The 24,469-nt window shown below is 41.6% G+C and overlaps 1 protein-coding gene across 1 annotated transcript in view; it reads left to right on the plus strand.

The window, feature by feature from the left end:
* The first annotated feature begins 23,197 nt into the window (after positions 1-23,197).
* The window catches only part of LOC137274349 (carbonic anhydrase-related protein 10-like), a 105,917-nt gene continuing 104,645 nt past the window's right edge, over positions 23,198-24,469 (plus strand). Inside the window, exon 1 of the mRNA XM_067807500.1 lies at positions 23,198-23,396. Coding sequence (XP_067663601.1) covers positions 23,333-23,396 — 64 coding nt within the window. The 5' untranslated portion in view covers positions 23,198-23,332. The remainder of the gene's footprint in view (positions 23,397-24,469) is intronic.

Raw genomic sequence — 24,469 nt, forward strand, 5'->3', positions numbered from 1 at the left:
TCAATATGTTCAGCCATGAATGGCAAACATCTATTTTTGAAAGTTCCAGATTTGATTCCTGTCGTCACTTTAACTCATCAATATCTATTCAGAATAGACAGATTTTCATTTTAGAATATTTATTTTCACTATATATGACAACCTCAGATACCATCTCTGAAATTACAGGGATTCAAATCGTCTCTTGTCGTTTTGACATAAATAGCTTCTCTGATTCACTAATGTTCAACTTATGTTATTGCTAAGGCTAAAAGTGGTCAGAATTTAAGGTTCAAATTCAGAATTTAGTCTAGACGTAATGTTATTACATACTGGGAATGGTGCAAAAAGGACTGCACAGCCAGAGTTACCATTTGCGGTTGTATTGTAGCATCGTCTCTTCTTCAACACAATCTCCTTTCAGAGCAGAAAAAGAAATTCGGGAACTGAACCCTGGGCTTCGGCGTAACGAGCGAACCCCTTAACTCCCAGACTACCCCCACCCCCACCCCTTCCTCCCAGACTACCCCACCACCCCTTTCTCCCCAGGACGTTACCAAGCCCTTGCGCAAACTATACTTAATACCCGCAATACATATGCTGAATCTCCCCCTCTCATCAACTCACTCGCAGACCATCAAACAGCTATAAAGAAACACACGCACATACGCACATGACCACTGGCGCAAAAGTGCGCATGCTTGTGAAGATATCAACGACTTTATCTCTGTGTGTCTCTGTGAGTGAGGTGACCACAGACGCAAACCACAGAACTATACATTTACAATCACATTCCCTATCAATGATTGACGTCGGCCCACTAATATGTACGGAAAACAAAGGGCAGTCAATTTCCTGTTCGGAGTTGATCAACGTCTGCTCGTGCGGTGCGGGCGCGCGTTTTCATGATAAACACGACCGACACAGCAGATGGCATTTTCATCAGGAAACTTGGAAAGTTTTCAATCTGTTGAGGGGTACTAAATATCCTCTTCGAGAGAGGGACGTGTCAAAACGATGGGCGCATACCCCCAGGGGAGTTTATAATAGAATCAGACGATTTTGAGGAATCTTCCTGCGTGATTTGATAGGCTACTTGTTATGGACATGTGGGTGTCCCGATCACAGTGATCGAGATGCCTTTCCTCCATGTGAAATCTTGTACCGGGATTTTTAACAAGAGGCGTAGCTATTACTTCGTCTGAAAGCCTGGCTTAAGATTTAACCTTACATTAACGTCAGTAACCGATACATACTAGTATTTTCACTTTTATGAGTGGCATTTTTGAAGTTGTTGAGTACATTCCCTCAGTGAAGCAGGACATGCCACCTTTTCGCGAACATCTGGAGTCATCACTATTTCATCGTGATTCATTAACACATCCTCATGGTACACTCAGCTGTTTTGCAGAGATTTCTTTAGTGGTTGAATTTGTAATAAAGGGCCACTTGTATGCATATCATATCGAAAGACACAGATAAGGTCCATTATGTCTTTAACTGTTTTTCTAACGTAACCATGGCAGCAGCTATCGTTCTTCTCTATGTAACTGCATAGCTGCTGCAACGTATCTTAGGGAACAATGCCTCACAGTGTAGCAACTTGACGTCAGGAACATGTTCACATGTGCTTCAAATATTATCAAGGTACCTATGGTAGGTCACCAGCCCAAGCGTAGTTATGACATCGGTGACATCCCTACGGTTCAGATACTATCAAAGCAGCTATGGTGGGCCCTCGGATCTAATTAAGGCATAAATCAGACAATATCATGGCATCTAAGACAGTACTCCTGTCAGATATTATCATTCTTATTGTCCATCATTACTTCTCATATCCTCGCGAAGCGATCAATCACATACAAGAAATGATACATTACAGCATTTGACTTTGACAGAATATTCTTCTCTAACAAGGGAACATCTGCGGAAGAGCAGACGGAGACCAGTACACACACCATATGTCATTTCAGTGATCACCGCAAGATTTTGCAGCAGCGGGATAACTCGACACATACACTGAAAAAATTCACACGAATCTCCAAGGCTGAGCTATCGATTAAAGCGCAAGTTGTCTGCTTGAATTGCATTTGAGCTGTGAGGAGTCTCTGTTTCTTTGGTTATTACATGTCGAAGGTGTTCATGAGTCAGCCTACCCAAACAGTAGTTGGTATTTAAAATAAGACAGTTTGAGAGCAAACCTTTTCCACCGCAAACCCATGTTACCCCGTGCAAAGGTAAATATCAGTCAGCAATTTCAGTTGGGTTTTACGCGCTTTCAGCAATATTCCAGAAATATCACAACAGGATACACCAGAAATGAGTGACTGAGTGAGTTTAGTTTTACGCCGCACTCAGCAATATTCCAGCTATATGGCGGTGGTCTGTAATTATTCGAGTCTAGATCACACGATCCAACATGAGCATCGATCTACGCAATTGGGAACCGATGACGTTTGAACCAAGTCAGAGAGCCTGATCACCTGATCCCTCTAGTCGCCTCACGACAAGCATAGTCGCCTTTTATGGCAAGCATGGGTTGTTGAAGGCCTAGTCCTTCCCGGGACCTTCCCGGGTGACACCAGAAATGGGCCTCACATTTTGTGATGCGCGAACACTTTGACTACTAAGCTACGCCTCTCAAAATACTTAACGACGATATCTAATCTGTCACAGCATGACTAACTACGATGATAAACGGGCGGTCCTTAAAGTCTTTTGAACTGAATAAATCTCTGAATAACATGATATCATGTATAATATAAAAATTGTTCAGGCATTAAAATCGACGTTCATGAGACGAGCATGACTTTATGTCGCTTTTGGACATATAACAAATATCGCTATTGGTATCGCAAGGAAATGAACATATTTGAAACAAAATGTTTGTGAGTAAAGCAAATTATTGAAAAATATCAGCGCCGAAGACATACAGTTTAACAACTGAAATCAAGCCAGTACGAGCCTCGACACCCCATACCCCCCACTGACATACGTGGTTACATATTGAGCACACCATTTTACCATTTGCATACAACGTGCTTTAGATTTGTGGAGTTTGTTTTGTGTTTCTGATAACAAACCACATTGACATGATGTTCTTGCTGATGTCATACCACGTTGTCGTGGTACTTCTTGATAACGTAACATACTGATATAATTTCGCTCCTGGTAACATTACTGTTATGATTTAGTTTCTGATAAGATATTGTCATGATATAGTTTCAGGTAGCATACCATATACTTGGAAACCTAATACACTCTTCAAAAAAAGAAACGCAAAACCCAAATATTAATAAAAGTTTGGTGTTATTCAAGGACGTGTAGATCTGCGGAAAACAAAGATACATGAATGAAATTTTGTTGAAGAATACATTGCTATCTGGTCCATATTTCATGAGAATAAGAGGCATCACAGTCATTACTGCTGTCCACCAGGTGGTGTTGAAGTCAGTACTTCGTATGACCACCTCCAGCTGCTACCACTGCCCGATACCTCCGGGGTACAGGTCGAATCAGTCGTTGGTGTTATGTTGTGGAACCCTCCATTCCTCCTGCAGCATGTGGAAAAACTGTTCATTCTGTGGTGGATTACGACGTCTATCGATCTGATCCCAAAGGTGTTCAATTGGGTTTAGATACGGGGATATGGAGGGCCAGTGGAGGGTATTGATGTTGGTATTGGCCAGGTAGTCAACGGTGGCACAAGCACAAGTTGCGATATGCGGGTGTATGATATCTCTCCCCACAGCATAACCCTCCCATCCACCGAATCTGTCCACCTGTGTGATGCAGTTAGGAGCAAAACGTTCATTACGTCGTCTGTAGATACGGTCTCTACCATCACGGCGCCTGAGGACACAACGGGATTTATCGCTAAACCATACTGGCCTCCAGTTTGCCAGGTTCCATGGCAGCACCGTGTTACACCACCTCACTCGTCGACGTCGACGTCGATGTAGTCGTGCCAACTTTTGGACGTTTGGCACGTATTCCTTCTTCTCGGAGACGGTTCCTGATTGTCTGATCGGACTCTCTTTGGGCTCCAAACTGTTCTTGTGCTGTGTCCCGGGCAATACGATGGCGGTCACTTAGGTGGGTTACCAGGATGCACCGATTTCGGGCAGGTCTTCCTGATCTTGGACGGCCATTTGTCGAATTTGTTTGACGAATCGAGTTAGTGTGCTGGGATGAACATTGAAGATCCTTGCCACCTCACTCTTTTATTTGCCAGTTTGCAATCGTCCAATTGCCTGATTTCGATCGGCAGCGTTGAGACGTCCCATTTTCGTGTACAGTACTTGCAAAGATCGTGGCTGAAAGTGTGAAATTCATTTGGGTCTTTTATAGTCACATGCTGTACTCATGCTTTGCACGTGAGAAACAATCATTGTGATTGATATTCGTGCTGCCTGACATCCACGCACATCGTGACCATTCTGATTGAAAAAACCGTTCAAAATCATTTTTGGTTGTGTTTGGTCAAAGCAAGATCTTCAAAAACATTCAAGAAACAATGTACAAGCGCCCCAAAATGTTTGAGTATCATTTTTGGATTTCATTTTGCGTTTTTTTTTGAAGAGTATATATCGACATGATTTAGTTTCTGCTAACATACCATATTATCATCATTTAGTCCCTGGTAATATACCGTATTCTCATGATTTAGTTCCCCGTAGCATACCATATTTGATTTAGTTTCCAATAGCATACCATATTGTCATGATTTAGTTCTTAATTGCATACAAACGTGTGAAACCCGTGAAGGTCCGAGGTAGAATAGGCGTTCAGCAACGCATGCTTGCTATAAAAGGCGACTATGCTTGTCGTAAGAGGAGACTAACGGGATCAGGTGATCAGGCTCGGTGATTTGGTTGTCACATGTCATCGGTTCCCAATTGCGCAGATCGATGCCCATGCTGTTGATCACTTGATCGTGTGGTCTAGACTCGAATAATTACAGACCGCCGCCATATAGCTGGGTTACTGCTGAGGGAGCGTAAAACTAAACTTACACACTCCATCACGGACATGTCAAGATAAAATGCTACGTGTGCATACGTTAAAATAACGTCTGTAATGAGGTGGTAATTCTTCTGAGTTTTCTGTTGGGTCGTACAGTCATACAATGGATTATACAATGACGACGAAACGCCCAGCATGGCAGTTCTGGCAGTTACCGGTAGCCGTGTGTTTAAAACGTTTCCTAGTTACGCCGAAGATAGCATGAAACCTGTTTCTGGTGTCATGATGTTGTTGGAAAAGCAATCAAAACTCATACTCACTCACTCACTCACTCACTCACTGTAGTTCTGGCGCGCAACTTCTTACATAACTCCAATACCGGCGTCATGAACTGGCCTTCGCTTTTCCCAGACTTGAACCCTGTTGCACACATCTGTGAATAGCTTTGATGAGTATAACCCGACCTAACAAGAACTTGACGCCAGTCATTATGCCCAGTTAAACATAAGCCGCAATCTACTTTTCTCTCAGTAATAACATGGTACACGTGCATTTGTAGTACAATGTACTCAGTACTCCTTCTATGGGATTCAGTAGGACAAGTGTCACGTTTTGGCTGAGCATATAACACTCATGATCACAAAACCCAGTTCCATGAAAACACAACACATACATATTCATGGTTTCATATGTTAATGATTTACATACCTCCTGTCTCATGAGATTTTGTATGTTCTTGATTTTGAGTCACACATGACTCATACCGTATTATGTTCCCGATGTATAGAAATAATATTCTGTCCGTAGGAATGTAATGATGGGGAAGAGGAAACCTTCAGACCCACCCTCGCACATACCGAGCACGTCTACAGCAGTGGAGAGATTCACATGACAAAGTACACTTGAACATCTGAGGTAGAATTGATCTTCATCAACCCATGAATATCGTTTGAGACGACTAAGGGGATCGGGTGGTCAGGCTCGTTGACCTTGTCGATATATCTCATTATCCCAATTGCGTAGACCGATGCTCATGCTGTTGTTACCTGGATTGTTTGGTCCAGACTCGATTATTTACAGACCCCCACCATAAAGCTGGAATATTGCGGAGTGCGGCGTTAAACAACAAACCAAACATAACTCGTACCTCAAATGTGTGCCATGCTCAGGATGACACACCCCCACACCTTGCTGGCGCACGAAGGCTACAATGCCATTATCTCTACATCGCATTATGCTTAATTGGTTCGTAGCAACAAAATGGCACCTCCATGTCTATCCCTCTTGCCAGGCGTGCATCGACAGGTGGTGTACCGGTTTTATAATGGACAACATATATCCCAGGAGCATAAGCTAACAGTTGTTAATAAAATAGTTGTGAGCAGAGAGAGGAGGAAGAAGAAGTTCTGCTTGATGTACTCCATTATCGTGTTGCCGGTGCTGGAGTGTTTTTTCAAGGCATTGCGGTTTCCCGGCACGTATGATGCTCGGAACATGCTTGGAGTAACTACATATAGGTTACTGGAGTCGCTGTACCTCACAATGGGGTAACGGTTGTCTGAACGCGGCGAGGGTTTGTCAGTGGTAACGAAGACCCGGGTGTGATTCTTACATGATGGCAATGCGTGAAGCCCATTTCTGGAGTTCCGCACTGTGATATCTTTCTAATTGTATTTACAAATATGTAATAGATTTTACCGCCACCATATGGCTGGAATATTGCTGGGTGCGGCGTAAAACTAAACCCACTCACTCTAATAGATTTATGTATGCAAATGCACATACACATATTTGGGAAACTTTGTAATGGTTAAAAGGGCTCGCTCAACACGCCGGACCAGGTGGCGATTACCCACATGGGCATGTGTGAAGCACATTTCTGGTGAATCACGCCGGGATATGTTTGGCATAATGCTAAAAGTGGCATAAAACCAACCTTACTCACTCACTCACTCACTCACTCATTCACTCGCTGGCTTTAGATTTGATTTGGACGAATTGTGTTACAGACAAATCAATTTCTGAAGCAACATCGGGACCCACAGGAGACGTCAGCGTTGTATAGTACCTCTTCCTGATATACTCAACGAGAATGGAAATGTCACGAAAATAACATTTTCAGTGTCGCTGTCATCTATAATCCATGCTGAAAGTATTTGAGGCACGACAAATAATAGCTTGCCATTCCAATGTATTTTTTTCCTGGTACATAAATGGAGTTTTTGCAAAGTCTTTGGAAATACCAGACGTGAAGAATTTATAAATCAAATCTACTGTGAGTCAGTCATGAAATGGAACTGGTAATTAGAACTACACAATGCCTCATTTCATCGCAAATGTTTTGTTGGCCAAAGATCTTTTTTAGTTCATGTAGGTCGAACGCCTATATTCCGTCAAAATAGTTAGGCATGTGAATGAATTGAGTTTTACGCCGGGAAATAGATATATTCTATCCAGAATCGCAGCAGGAGAAACCAATAATGGGCATCACACTTTCGGGGAATCGAAACCGGCCTTTCTACGTGACGGGCGGACGCTTTAACCACGAGGCCACACAACCACCCGTGTCCACCATGACGGATACCAGAGCATTTTCAGTGATCAATGTCCTACCTGGGGCTACTATGGTAGATTCAGAACAATAGGGCCGTCTCCTTTTCTCGCGGTAAGCACATTTTCTGCCGAGATCGATGATGTGTGATACTTAGCAGTTGTTTACGTCACTGACCGGTAACGAACAAGTGGCCCAAGTCTGTGAATTATCAAAATTTTGCGAGTTTCGTGAGTTTTGACCAACTTGGAAAAATCCTTACTTTTCTCCCGCCCTTTCCGACAGGATTCCACTTCCTTACACTTCAAAACGTTACTTCTTCGCTATGCCACAAGAATGGGAGGCTCCTCGAAAAGTCAGCGATAACACACCTGATGGATCAAACAGTTAATAGATGCAAATGTTATAGGGCAAAAAAAAGACACATGAAAGTACTTATCAGCAATTCATGTAATCCAGTTTCCACTGATCAAGGACCTTGCTGTAATCACCAAAATCTGATCTTTGCTCACCCCATACACAAAACCCAAGATCTGAGTGTTTCTTTGTGGAACGCACAGTCTGTGAAGAATAAATCTCTTCAAATATTGGACTATATTCTGGAATCACAATCAGACATTATCTTTATTACTGAAACATGGCTTCTACCAAATGGAGATGATCTAAATGTAGCGAGATGACACCAAACGGATATAAATTCAGACATGTACCCCGGGTAGACAGGCGTAGTGGGGGTATAGGGATCATGCCCAGAAACAATTTGACTATTTCATTTCCAAAACCTCTCAGTAACTTCCTTACTTTTGAAATTATGGCATCCGTCATTACAAATGGAAAGAAAACGTTTACAGTGTTCTGCATTTATCGCCCGCCTCCCTCCAAATCAAACAAACTTACTTCAGCCCAGTTCATTGAAGAATTAACTAACTTCCTTTCTTCTGTCAACAAGCAGACTGACTCCATTATAATCATTGGTGACTTCAATGCGCTCTTTAACGAACCAAATGACACTTTGACTTCTAAAATCCTTAAAATCTTAGATACTCTGGGCCTGAGACAATTACTCTCAGAGCCTACCCATCAGTCCGGTAACATTATCGACATTTTATGATAACGTTTAACTTAGACTTTGATAGTCCGGGCCAAAAAAGGAAAGTTGTTCAAATCAGAAACTGGAAGCGCATCGACACTGACGTTTTCAAACATGATTTTGTCAAGGAAATGTCCTCTGCAGCCGATATCACTGATGTTTATGGCCTAGTGTGTAAGTTTGACTCCACTCTTACGTCTCTTCTGGACACGCATGCACCTTGGAAACTTAAGGCTGTTCTACCATAGGATGTCTTCCCGAGGTACAGCTGAGCGTAGATGGCGCAAAACCCGTCTTGAGGTAGATCGTCAAACCTACAGTAAGGCACGCAACAAGGTAAACAAGAGCATTGCTAGTGCCAGGAAGCTTTACATTGAGGGAGAACGTTCAGAGAACTCCTCGAATCCAAGGGACTTGATTTCGATAGTCAATTTGCAACAAATTACTTGGCAAAACCCAGGAATCTTCTCTCCCTCAAGGAGATCACCAAGAGTTAGCTGGTGAGTTCAGCTCTTGTTTCATTGACAAAATTCCAAAACTCAGAAATCAGCTGGGGGCATGTTGTGACGACTTGTCCTATAATGATTTCTCGGGATCCAATTTTAGCGTCTTCAGGCATGTCAGTGAGACTGAGATCAAGAAATTTGTTCAAAACTACATCATGCCAAATGGACACGATTCCAACGGAATTCTTGCTAGATATTCTTGATGTCGTGCTCCCCACAATTTTTAGGATTGTCAACCTTAGTCCAAGTGCAGGTGTCTTTTCTAATATGTATATGTGATGAAACCACTGCTCAAAAAGCCCACCCTGAATGCTGAGGTATATGGTAATTACCGACCAGTCTCCAACTTAAACTTTGTCTCCAGGGTACTGGAGAAAGACACGAAACAACAGGTCATGGAATATCTGGACCGGTACGACCTTCCCGATGAGTATCAGTCAGCGTACCGTACTGGGTACAGTACAGAGACAGCGTTAAAATGTGTGTTGGACAACGTCATGAGCTCTGTAGACTCTGTTTTGGTGCTATTGGACTTATCAAGTGCCTTTGACACTATAGATCACGAAGTGCTTTTAAACCGTCTACAACGCGAATATGGTTTTCATGGCACAGTCCTGGACTGGGAGATCTGAGTTCGAACAGGTTCAAAATGCAACTTCGTCTGATAGTGCTCTTTTGTACGGGGTGCCGCAAGGATCCGTCCTGGGCCCACTTCTGTTTGTACTCTACACTCGTCCGTTCAGTCAACTCATCTCTGAACATGGTGTGGCAAAGCATATCTCTGCAGACGACTCGTAGTTGCTTGACAGCTTTCATGCAGATCCTACAAATCAATCTGTGGCTGTTGCCAAATTGGAGTCTTGCTTGTCCTCGGTCAAGTCCTGGATGTTGGACAACAAACTGAAATTAAATGAAAGTAGGACTGAAGCGCTCGTAGTTTCAACCAAAGTCCGCCTTCAAATCACCGTTTGAAGTGCAGACATCCCTTGCTCTCCAGTCGTAAAAAATCGTCTTTTTAGATTCGGGACTAACGATGGAAGCTGATATAAGTTATTTGTGTAAAATCTGTCATCTACATCTTGGAAATATAGGATATATCCGTCACCTCATCACGGAAGACACTTCTTCACTCCTAGTCCGTTCTCTGATTTTCGGACCCGTGAAGGTCCCGGGGTAGAATAGGCCTTCAGCAACCCATGCTTGCCATAAAAGGCGACTCAGCTTGTCGTAAGAGGCGACTAACGGGATCGGGTGGTCAGGCTCGCTGACTTGGTTGACGCATGTCATCAGTTCCCAATTGCGCAGATCGATGCTCATGTTGTTGATCACTGGATTGTCTGGTCCAGACTCGATTATTTAGAGACCGCCGCCATATAGCTGGAATATTGCTGAGTGCGGTGTAAAACTAAACTCACTCACTCACTCTCTGATTTTCTCTCGCATAGATTACTGCAACTTTTGGAATTTCCAAAACGCCTACAGAAAATTCAGAATCATGTCACTCGCTTATCTTCATCATCCAGTGTCTACTCTATCCTGACTTCTCTTCATTGGCTTTTAGGTCCCGGGAAGAATTTACTTTAAAATACTGTGTCTCACGTACAAATCTCTCCACAACTTCTCTCCAAAGTATCTCCAGAATCTTGTCAAGCCACACATCCCACCCCGCACTCTTCTTTCGGGTAGCAACTTACAGCTCGACATCTCAAGAATTAATCTAAAAACCTTCGGAGGACGCTCTTTCTCTCACAATTCTCCATGTGAAAACAGCTTCATCTCTCGATCTCTTCTAGTCATGTCTCAAAACACATCTTTTCAAGCGCTATCTCTAATATATTCATTTCATCTTCACTGTGTACCAGTAATGCTTTTACCTCATTTTTTGTACATATTTGTAAATTTTCTTTTGTTTAAATAATATATTTCATGTTTTGTCATACGCATTGAGCATGTGCCTAGCGCGTGGAGTTGTGCACTTTACAAGCACTCTTATTATTATGCTTTACAGATTAAGATTGATATGCAGCTGCAGCAGAGAGGGTTTGGGTGATCCTTGCACAGTCAGGCCGGTAAGGCTCATCATCAGCTCAGGGCCCTCGCCCCCTCTACACGCATCTCAGACAGCGAATGGGACTTCTCCCAGGAAACGCTGCCTAGTCGAACCCACCAAGAACTTTTCGGAGAATATGGAGGCTCCCCAACACTGCAGCCTTCTGCATTACCCAGATTGTCAGAAGGGCTGTGCTGCCGGTGGAGAAACCGGGCACTCCCCTGATCTACGCCAAGAGATCAGGAGGTACCAAACCAAGGGCACCGAGAACAATGGGGGGCCTGACGACAGTGTACTTGGGATGCAGGCGAGACATTTCAAAGGCGAGGTCCGCATATTTATCATGCTTTTCCTGAATCTTGCCAATCACATTGCTGTCAAAAGGGACAGAAAATTCTATGATATAAATAATTTCATTAGTTTTATCAAACAGAACAAGATCAGGTTTGTTGGCTGGGATTCATCTCAGGCTGTATATTGGCCTATTCCAGAGAAGTTTAAAAGCATCATTTTCCAGGACGCCCTGGACATGTTCAGGGTCGTACCATGGATGGACCTCGGGGTCAAAGCCACAGGCATGGCGGAGACGATAATAAAAGCAGCGAGCCATGCCATCATGTCTTTTAAGATATGCTGTTTGTGCCAATGAAGGGCATCCACTGACAAGGTGTTGGACAGTCTCTGTGAATTCATTGCAAAGACGACATTTCATATTGATATTTTCTTTAAGAATCACATTCTGGCGATTGCGAGTGGGAAGTGACTGGTCCTGAGCAGCAAAAAGGAAGCCCTCAGTTTCACATTTGAGACCAGCCGACTTCATCCAGGCGAAGGAGTCAGTTGGATTGCTGTTCTGTTCCACGCACTGCATGTACATGCAATGGCTTCTCAGACAGCTTCTCCACAAAGGACCGACTCTGGGCAGACTTGGTGAAAGACTTCACCTGGTTTACTCCCATCACTGTACCGTCCAGCAGTACATCGCCATCAACAAAATCAACTTCAAATTTCAAATTGTGTCCAACAACCTTGGCACGCTTAAAGTAGCTGTGGAATTCCTTGCTTTCATCATGAATCTTGACGTGCATCACCAGAGGATCATCTGACAAATAAATATGTGCAAAAGTACACAATAACATTCTGTCATGAAGAGCTTCCACATTAATCAAACCCCGACCTCCCGAATTGATTGGCATATATAAACGATTAAGAGAGGAACGAGGGTGGTGTGCTCTGTTATCAGACATGATCCTTCTGGTCAGGCGGTCAAGATTCTGGATGTCTTGTTTTGTCCAATCAACTACTCCAAAGGAGTAGGAGAGGACTGGCACAGCAAAAGTATTGGTGGCTTTGACTTTGTTTCGAGCATTTAGCTCTGAACTCCAGATTTTCTTTAAACGAGATTTATACTCGGCCCGAAGTTTATCTTGAATCAGGGCATTCCGGAGCTTGTCTCGAACTTGCATTCCAAGATAGGTGTAGGCCTGATCTTCCACAAGATGCTCAATAACTCCTCCCCCTTGTAACTTGACCGATCCATCATTAGTTACCTTGCCACGTTTCAGATGAAGAGTATTACATTTGTCAAGTCCAAATGTCATGCCAATATCATTAGAGAAGGACTCGACAAGGAGAACCTGTTCTTTCAAATTGGTATCTCCTTTGGCAAGGAGCTCGATGTCATCCATATAGAGGAGATGAGTGAGAGGTGTTGGGGATCTGTGCTGAGGAGGTCCGGGATGGTACCCTTCCTCCCCGTTGAGCAGGAAACTCAAAGGATTTAGAGACAGACAAAAGAGCAATGGACTGAAGGAGTCCCCCTGAAATATTCCCCTTCTGATTGGAATAGATTCCGATGTCTGCACCTCTCCTTGCGAGTACATCTCAAGTTGAGTCGACCAGCAACTCATTAAAGACTTGAGTAAATCAAGTAGTCGCTCAGGGAGGTCAATACACTGAAGAGACTTCAGAATCCATTCGTGAGGGACACAGTCGTATGCATTTTTGTAGCCTATCCAGCACATGGAGAGGTTGCGGTGGTATGTTTTAGCCTCTTCCAAAATCATTTTCTGTACAAGATTTGATCCTTGCACCCCCAACATCCCTTTCTTGCCCCCTTCTGCTCTCTGTAAATTATCTCATTGGAAGAGCAGTAACATGACACGAGGTTTGACAAACACCCTGTGAATAATTTATATTGAGTATTTAGACATGTGATAGGGCGGAAGTTTTTGGGATCCGTCAAGTCTCCTTTTTTGGGAAGGAGTATTGTGCGACCTTTGCAGAACCATGGAGGAACATCACCTGTATCCACAAGAGAATTGAAACAGTGAAGGAGTGGTGCTTGGACACAGGGAAACAGTTTCCAATACCGGTTTCGAATGCCATCAGGCCCTGGAGCTGTATTAGATTTGGACTTCTTTATAACAGTCTTCAGGCAATCTGGTGAGATGTAACAGACAAATGACCTAGTTACTTTCTCATGTATTGCATGGTCATAATCACTGACCCATGGTGCCTCCAGGTTACAGTCGCCGGGTACAGACCACACCTGTTTCCAGAACCTTTCACTGGCAGCCATGGGAGGCCGTTTATCATGCTCATCGACACCACTTGTCTTGAGTTGCCTGTAAAATTGCTTTTCATTATTTTTAAAAAGTTTATTTTGTTTGATAAATTTGTTTCTCTTTTCCCATTTTTTCTTTCTTTCAGTCCAAACTTTTATTTTTGCCTTAAGGGAATCGACAATTTGGAGAAGTACCTTTTCTTTTGTTGTCTTGTACTGTAATTTTATTTTTCTCCAAATTGCCTTTTGTCGTTTAGACATGGGATTCCCTGATGATCTTAATTTCAGGCACAGCTCTATCCAGGAAATATATTTACTAGTTTCAGTTAATTTCACTTGAAACCGGTTTTTTCTTGGTTTATTGATTTTAGTATTAGAGGACTTTTCTTTGGAAACTGTGTGAAGTTCCTCCAAGGTTCGAGCGGCAGCATAGACACAACAATTTACTTCATGTAATGAACAGTCCGCAGGAAGTTTTGAAGAGATAATTTCATTTAGTAGATCAATTTCACTTTTGGGAAAAGACACGTTTAGTTGTTTAATTGGCCTCCGTTTCTCTAAAGGTAAATCACACATTTCCTCATGAATAGATGTAAACAAAATGTACACAGAATTTTCGGTAAGGTCTGCAACTGAAGAAGAGTGAGGGTCCAAACTTTCGGGGCCAATTGGCTCTTTCTCGGAAGAGTTTCCACCAGGAAGAGGAAAGAGGTTGACGCGGACGTCCATCAGAAGTTTTGCACCCCATTATTATTATTATTATTATTATTATTATTATTATTATTGTTGTTGTTATAATGTCTTCATTTAAAAACAACAAGAATTCATGCTAAAATAACTGTTCGTATTATTTTTTCAGCCGATATCCGTAAGTAACGCGAGAATAGGGGACGTCAGTATAACATTAATCATGAGTCTCTGCAGATACCATTTGATCTAATACTGTAAAGATGAGCACGGTTGTAATGGATGACTGAAGATGGCACCAGGTGTTCGGCAGAGGGGTTCCACGTGAGGAACATAGAAACGGAATTTTTGGTAATCTCTCACTCTCACGCTCATCGTCTCTATAACGTTTGGGCCACCCGAGTTCCACGAAAGTGTCCCTCACAGGTGCAATTCTACTCCGGTTCAGCGAGTGAGTGAATGGTATATCACGTCCTTATGAATCGTCTTACAGTTACATCGATCGCCGCTTGTCTGCTTGACGTGGGAGGAAAACCCGAAGTATGACAGGTGTACGGAATACAGACTTTCGACCTATATGAACTTATATGATCACTGCCCAACAAAACCCATTTGTTTTAAAATCTAGTTTGCGATGAAATGATGCATTCTGTACGACTAATTACCAATTCTATTGATGACTGACTCACATTAGATTTAATCTATAAATGCTTCACGTGTGGTATTTGAAGAGACTTGGCAATGCTCCATTTATCTACCAGAAAAAAGCAACACTGGAATGGTAACCTAGATGTTTTTTGGAGGTTATTTCCTGTCGTGCCTGAAATACTTTCAGCATGGATTATAGATGACAGCGACACTGAAACTTATTTTCATGACATTTCCATCCTCGTAGACCATATTAGGGAGAGGTACTAAACCATGCTGACGTCTCCTGTTGGTTCTGATGTTGCTTCAGAATTGATTTGCTTGCAACATCATGCTTCAAAATTAAGTCTAAAGCTAGTGAGTGAGTGATTGAGCGAGTACGGTTTTAAGTCACTTGTAGCAATATGCCAGATATACCACTAGAAATGTGCTTCCCACATACCTCAGGTCTTCGGCGTGACGAGCGAGCCCTTTTAACCACTTCACTTGAAACTTCTCCAAGTAAGTGTATGTGCATTTGCATACATAAATCTATTAGAGCTAGTGGGTTTAGTTTTACGCCGCACTCAGCAATATTCCAGCCATATGGTGGCGGTTAAATCTAGATACATATTTGTAAGTACATTTAGAAAGAAATGGGCTTCACACATTGCCATGATGTGAAAATCACACCCGGGTCTAGCAAACCTACGCGGCGTTCAGACAACCATGCCCCCATTTTAACTACTTCGCTAACTTACCTCCCCTCAAAATTACGAAGGGAAATTTTTTGTTGAGTTTGAATTCTAATTCGTTTACTTCAAGCTGTTTCTTTGCAGAATACTTTATTTTCAGTATTGCTTTCAACATATTATTGCCTCAAATATCAGATGATGGTACTGGCAAACCTCCAAGCAAAATTCGGACGAACCGAATTTTTAATTTTTCTGTCTGTATTTTTAAAAAGTAATTCATTTGATACTTGGACGGAAAGCATCAATGAATCATACAACAATGGAATTTAAACGTCTCCAAATAAATGTCTGTGGATTTTTTTATGAATAAATGTTTGCATTGAAGTATATTTTTGAAAGATATATTAATTCCTGCATCATCATCTCAGAGTTTGGATAGATGCACATAATTAGAATTGCAAGGATGTTGTGGGGTAGATCCTCAACCACTGATGAAATATTTACACTACACTTTGTTATTCCCAGATTTGTATCAACTACGGTCTGTGATTCTAAGGATTTTCATCAACAAAGAGGAGTAAGATATATAAATATCTTGTTCTTGGATTTTTCCAAAGCATTTTAATACTGGTTTACGTTGTGAGCAAGGTTCCAGTAACCCCAATACTGTTACCGTAACCTACTGTAAAGTAGGCAATGTATCATCACGATTTCATGGCGATTCATAATGCGTATCCCAGTTGCGTAGATCGATAGTTATGCTGTTGATCACAAGGCTGTCTGGTCCTGATTCGATTATTTACAGATAGCCCACATATAGCCAGAATATTGCTGAGCGTGACGTAATTTCACTCATTCATTCCTTCACTGATTTACATGCAGCGCATGGAAAAATCTACTTACATGTATCTTACATAATGCTTACGTGTATCTGCTTTTAACAGCTATTTCTTATGGATGTGGAAATCGGGTTGTCGCATTTATTAAACCATTTGTCATGTTAAATTACATTTTGAAAGAAATTGACTTGTTAAAAGTAGAACAAGTTATTCTGTGATGTTCCTAGAACTGATAAACTCTCGATATAGACATGAGTACCATACAATCGTATAAGTACTATAAATATTGAATACCGAACTCTACATCCTGACGGATCGTTCAGTAACACATGGCATCTAAAAACTGACCTGCTGGGAAAGAGTCAGTCAGTTCCCTGGCACTCGTAGGAGAAGGATTATTCCACTATGGCTTTCTATAAACGTTCTAAGGAACGAAACATACTTCTCACATTCTTCACTTAAACCAAGCTTTGTTCTCTTTCCTGAAGATCTAACACTTGTGATTTAACACTTAATACATTTTGAAATTGTACGATAAACAGTCGAAGTCCTCATTGTCTGTTTGTATTGCAGTTATGTTACCATTGGACCTTATGGCTACCCACTACGGTACTCCGAAGTCAACGAAAAAGTCGATAACAAAATACTTTGGATGAGATTTTCTGCGTCCAAGTACGAACCTCGATCATTTGTCCGTTTGCAGTATTTAGTGGATACTGCAAATGAGTTCGGGGGGTGTCATTGTCCTGTGCTTTATTCAATGGCGTTAGAGGTAGCTGACAGTGGAAGTTACTGTAACATATGATAAAACGGAAGATGACAGTAGAAATTACACTAGAAGATGATAAGATGTGTTAGAAAATTATCCATTTTAACATAGGATGTACACGTACCAGAAGATGATCCATATAAACGTATGATCTACACGTACTAGAAGATGATCCATATAAACGTATGATCTACACGTACTAGAAAATGATCCATATAAACGTATGATCTACACGTACTAGATGATGATCCATATAAACGTATGATCTACACGTACTAGAAGATGATCCATATAAACGTATGATCTACACGTACTAGAAGATGATCCATATTAACGTATGATCTACACGTACTAGAAGATGATCCATATAAACGTATGATCTACACGTACCAGGAAATGATCCATATAAACGTATGATCTACACGTACTAGAAGATGATCCATATAAACGTATGATCTACACGTACTAGAAGATGATCCATATAAACGTATGATCTACACGTAATAGAAGATGATCCATATAAACGTATGATCTACACGTACTAGAAGATGATCCATATTAACGTATGATCTACACGTACTAGAAGATGATCCATATTAACGTATGATCTACACGTACCAGAAAATGATCCATATAAACGTATGATCTACACGTACTAGAAGATGATCCATATAAACGTATGATCTACACGTACTAGAAGATGATCCATATAAACGTATGATCTACACGTACCAGAAAATGATCCATATTAATATATGGTGTACTAAACGATGACCATAGGCGTCATTGTAATACGTGTACATGACCAGAGGAGGACCATAGGCGTCATTGTAATACGTGTACATGACCGTAGACGTCATTGTAATACGTGTACATGACCAGAGGAGGACCATAGACGTCATTGTAATACGTGTACATGACCAGAGGAGGACCATAGACGTCATTGTAATACGTGTACATGACCAGAGGAGGACCATAGATGTCATTGTAATACGTGTACATGACCAGAGGAGGACCATAGACCATAGCCAATGATATGGAAGGAGATGATGATAGACGTTACTGTAGCATATGACGCAGTAGGAGAAGATAGTACAAGTAGGATATACCGTAGTAGTAGATGACCGTAGAAGTTACCATAGCAAATGATGATGCCGAGGAAGGCGGCATTACCTACTACAGTATTTGTGAACACAATCGTTACTGGTGCCGTAAACCCAAGTTCCATCATGACAATTAATACTGTGTGAGAAATTATTCTTTCTGATTCCCTTAACGTAGCTGTAACCCACATTCGTTAAATGATAAATCGTGAATTTGATGGTTACTATGATATACTAGAAGATGGCAATAGAAGTACCTATAGCATGTGATGTGATAGGAGATTGCAGTAGATGTTTCTGTAGCATATCATGTAGCAGAAGATTCCAATAGAAGTTAAAGTAGCATGTGATGTACTAGAAGATGCCAATAGAAGTAAATGTGCATGTGATGTACTAGAAGATGCCAGTAGATGTTTCTGTAGCATATCATGTAGCAGAAGATGCCAAGAGAAGTAACTGTAGCATGTGATGTACTAGAAGATGCCAGTAGATGTTTCTGTAGCATATCATGTAGCAGAAGATGCCGACAGAAGTAACTGTAGCATGTGATGTACTAGAAGATTCCAGCAGATGTTTCTGTAGCATATCATGTAGCAGAAGATGCCAAGAGAAGTAACTGTAGCATGTGATGTACTAGAAGATGCCAGTAGATGTTTCTGTAGCATATCATGTAGCAGAAGATGCCAACAGAAGTAACTGTAGCATGTGATGTACTAGGAGATTCCAGCAGATGTTTCTGTAGCATATCATGTAGCAGAAGATGCCAAGAGAAGTAACTGTAGCATGTGATGTACTAGAAGATGCCAGTACATGTTTCTGTAGCATATCATGTAGCAGAAGATGCCAACAGAAGTAACTGTAGCATGTGATGTACTAGGAGATTCCAGCAGATGTTTCTGTAGCATATCATGTAGCAGAAGATGCCAACAGAAGTAACTGTAACATGTGATGTACTAGAAGATGCCAGTAGATGTTTCTGTAGCATATCATGTAGCAGAAGATGCCAAGAGAAGTAACTGTAGCATGTGATGTACTAGAAGATGCCAGTAGATGTTTCTGTAGCATATCATGTAGCAGAAGATGCCAAGAGAAGTAACTGTAGCATGTGATGTACTAGGAGATTCCAGCAGATGTTTCTGTAGCATATCATGTAGCAGAAGATGCCAAGAGAAGTAACTGTAGCATGTGATGTACTAGAAGATGCCAGTACATGTTTCTGTAGCATATCATGTAGCAGAAGATGCCAACAGAAGTAACTGTAGCATGTGATGTACTAGGAGATTCCAGCAGATGTTTCTGTAGCATATCATGTAGCAGAAGATGCCAAGAGAAGTAACTGTAGCATGTGATGTACTAGGAGATTCCAGCAGATGTTTCTGTAGCATATCATGTAGCAGAAGATGCCAACAGAAGTAACTGTAGCATGTGATGTACTAGAAGATGCCAGTAGATGTTTCTGTAGCATATCATGTAGCAGAAGATGCCAACAGAAGTAACTGTAGCATGTGATGTACTAGAAGTTGCCAGTAGATGTTTCTGTAGCATATCATGTAGCAGAAGATGCCAACAGAAGTAACTGTAGCATGTGATGTACTAGGAGATTCCAGTAGAAGTTTCTGTAGCATATCATGTAGCAGAATGTGACAAATGACATTACTGCGACATTGACTGTACTACAAGATGATGAATAATGTGCCCCATTATGCGTCCAATTTGTCCTATAGAAGGCTGATCGTTTAGTAAAGAGTGCTTTGATAACCTCATAAATGCAAACCCTATTATATTTCGCATTTGACACGTCATATTTACCCATTTGGGTTCCACGGCAATTTTGGATGCTGAATCACTGGATTATCCAGTCTCGACTCTATCATGTTCAGACGTGTGTAATATAAATGGAATGTTGCCGTTGTGACGTTATAAACCAACCAAACCCATGTTGATCTAAGAGTAACTTTGTAAACCAATACAATAAAACGCTGAGAGTTACACATCGTAATTATTGACCTAAACAGGAGCGTACGATATGAAATTCCTTAACACATAAATATGTTACTGTCGTATTATGGGTTCTGTTATCAATTTGAAAGAAATGCATTTAGCACTTTTTCTGTTAAATAGTTTGTTTTCTGCAGAAGGGAAACATGATTGACAGCTGACTCGTTCACGTTCTACATCGATGGATTCAAGTGGTTCTTCCCTGAATTAATACGAACTCGTTTATTTATTCGGATGTGAGGCATGCATCGATAGTGAAAATCGTTTCTTAGCAATGGATCTCGACGGAGTCATCACACTGGGGTAATGGTCGCATCAAACATAAAACACAATGAACTAAAGCAGTTAAACACAATCACAGGCTTCATTATCGATGATGTTAGGTGCCGAATATAAATAGCATTACATGGGGCATAAATAGGAGGGAATGAGTGAGCCGTGTTTAACTCTGTTTTTTTTTTCACTAGTATTTCAGTTAACGCATGGCATGTGGATGAGTGAGTGAATGAGTCGTGCGTTGCATCACATTTTGCATTATTTCAGCAATTCCTTACCGAGCGATACCAGGAATGGGATTTGAACATGGACTCTCATCGTTACGAGCTTGCCGAGGCTTGTCTGTTTAATTATCATCACATTATATTACATTTTATGGGTATTCATATACCGCTATAGTCCACACAACCTACATGCATGCTCAAAGCGTTTGTATCCCTCGACCACTAGTTGTCAACCTCATCGGCATATTGCACTTTCAGTCTCAACTCCCTGAGGATCAAACTACACGTGAAGGAACTAGGCTAATGTGGCTTTCCCATTTTCACGAGGTACCCAGTCACAGGAGATGCGTGTTACTACACGGTGCAGTACCCGCAACTATATAGACGTTTGCATGTATTCTTGTGGGCACTTGTCATTTACCATTTACCAAGCTCTTCAAAGTGCACAGGACTGTGTGTACTGTACACTATGGGTTGTGACAACAGTGAACGAGTCCGCACACAAAGTTGACTCCAAGGTCTTTAAGCCCGGTCACAGGTGAGCTCAGTCACGACTTCATCAACTCGCTGGATCACAAGCTTCGCGCCTTAGACAGCTCGTCCACCACCATGGATGAAGCAGAACAGGACAAAGTGAAACCATGAAACCTGCAGGTATGGAGCTGACAATCTTGGTACCATAATCCAAGAGGATCATGAATAAAACATAGGTTCCTGCTTCATCTAAGGGACGCAACTTTCAACAACGAATTGCGCACCTTAGGCCACTTGGCCATCTATGTCCTAACTGAGAGAAAACGTGGTTGCCAAAATGTATACATTAAAGTACATTTGAAACGAACATGACTATAAACAACAATCTGAAAGATATAAAGAACAGGGTGTGGCCGCGACCACTTGAGTGAGTGAGTGGGGTTAGTTTTACGCCTCACTCAGCAATATTCAAGCTATATCGTAAACCGTGTACAGAACAACGCCTGTAACGAACTAATATTAGAAGCCCCTTTGAATCCGTGATGACCGAAGTTGACTAAATAGTAAAATGTGTTGACAAAATTAATACATAAACGTGTTACCACGAAGGGTAAGGTGTTCATATTCGATATGTCATTACAAAGCAAATTCGAGATATACCCCGATAATCATTTTATGTCAGATATGAACTACTGGGTGTGGACGGACCAAGAAACCAAATATATATCGGAGACAAAACGATTTGTTATGAGATTGACATGTGCGTTTTAAAAGCACCCTTATTTAACATAAGGTGTTTGAAGCGAGCTGGTGGATGTTGAAGATGAATTTGTTCAGACATTATACATGTGTGTATGAGGGTTACATGGAATACGTTAGTGTGCATCTTCCATGTCGACTCATCCTATTGCGTGTCAGACACCAAGGGATGTAACTCTTGCTAGAATAGGGTTTCTGTCTAATCCGGACTGTCCTCTTAACCGGACTTTAATGACGATTCCACCCGAGTCCGATTCCATTACTACGCCTGCTACTATAACAACGACTACTACTACTACTACTACTATTACTGCTGCCGCTGCCGCTACTACTACTACAACTACTACTACTGCTACTGCCTAGGATGCCATTCGAGTATGGAATGTGATTTGAGTCTCTTTTGACACTGCACCTTCGTTTACAATCAAGATCGATGTAAGTAGGTCTTAAATACCTGTGCGACCAATCACAGACTGCCAACAACAGAATCAAATAACAGCATTTGTCAGAAATAAAATACGGTTTTCTCACAAGAATTACTACCAATTCATTGACCTGACGACGTCGCTCTGCCCTTTGGTGTACACAGAGCCTTAAATAAATAAACAGCTATGAAGCGATAGTTAATCCATCGCCGTTAATTTGACGCCCGTGTCGCAGGCTCTGGTAAACTTCATCAGCCCCGTTCATGTCTAATGATGATTTTACTCTGTCCCAAGATCGTTATTGGCAAATACAGGATAATATTTGTCTACCCTCCCCGTATAGAAGAATCCCATTCAGCCATGCCTGCTGGAAGCAAAGGACGTATTTACGAGTAGTTTGGCTCATGAAAACTAGCCCGGGGGATTTAAGGCCGATTGTGCTCGTAGCATATGATTGAAATGAATTAGAGAGAGAGCGTTTGATAGTAAAAGTTTGCTCGGAATCCTGGTAGAGCGTATTTTGTGCTTCTCCCCGACACGTCACAAGTGGATTTCGTTCCGATCAATACGCCGAGGCAACTTCTATATAAACCCGTGCAGCGCTTTACAGCAGTGTTTGAGATCGGTGGCTCACGGCAATGGTCCGGGTAATGAGATATTTCAGCTGAGCTTTCAGCGGGTGAGGCACAGGTATTTAAAGTCGGGATCGGAATTTTCACGGAATACGGAATATTAGTGACCAATCCAGGATGGACATTACTCGATTGCATTTGTTCCTTACATCTCTGCTGACCAATGCTATCACTGCACAAGGTAGGAAAGTGTCACTTTTATAAACTTTGCAAACTCTTCCCTACGACTTCACTTTGAGGACTGAAATTCTGTCTACAGAGCTTTCGCTGTTAATTAAACCCAGACATTCCGCTACATGGAAATGTTTGCCTGCAGTCAATGATCGCTTAACTCTACGAGTCGGACTCAGAATCTAGCGGAAAGTTTGACTTAAACAAACTTACATTGAATAAGGTCGTTATTTGTGCGCGTCAGCAGTCCAGTTTCGGTAACTTCGAAACTCACGGGTGTCTTATAATATTGGTTGTTGTGTTGAGGAATTAGCTTTGAAACTTGAAGTGCCTTGCAAAGAGTGTGTATATTCATGTTTGATGGTTGCACAACGAGACGAGCAAGAAGTTGTGAGGTATTTGATGTAGGTATCAGTCAGGTGGTATTAGATACGTTTTACCACTAAACATCTTCATGGTCAACCGAGTAACGTTGTGAAGACGATGGCGAATTTTGGCCAGTGTACATTTTTTTGCTCGCCAGTGTGTCTTGAAAAACGTTAGTGGTAGGTCGTAAGACACTTGAGACCATCACAATCATGTTTGATTTGTAGGACTTAAGGTTGTAATTTACATCGTATGGATTTAATATTCATTGAATCTGCTTTGATGTATTTCAATGGCTCCCCAAAATGCAGACTGATAACGCGGTGATGATGATGATGATGATGATGATGATGATGATGATGATGATGATGATGGTGATGATGATGATGATGTTACCGACGATGTTTCTGAAGAATATGAGTACTGGCTCTCAATTTCTAAATAGTGCATGATCTATACCTTGATAAATGAAGACATCTCACTGATTACCAAACATGCATGGCTCGCAACGTATCACTGCACACAAGACCCTTTTGATCCACATTTGGATTGTCAGCTTTGATGCTCAGAGTTCTTAGTAAGCACGCCAGACTCCCCATATCTAAGTGATTGTTACACGTCCTACATCCGCAGATGAATAGCAGCACTGTCATCGACTTGGGATTAATTTGTGTATACTGTGTCGCAGATTGATACATCTGAGTGGGAAGAATCATT

This window comes from Haliotis asinina, chromosome 2 (assembly GCF_037392515.1).
Source record: "Haliotis asinina isolate JCU_RB_2024 chromosome 2, JCU_Hal_asi_v2, whole genome shotgun sequence".
NCBI lineage: Eukaryota > Metazoa > Mollusca > Gastropoda > Lepetellida > Haliotidae > Haliotis > Haliotis asinina.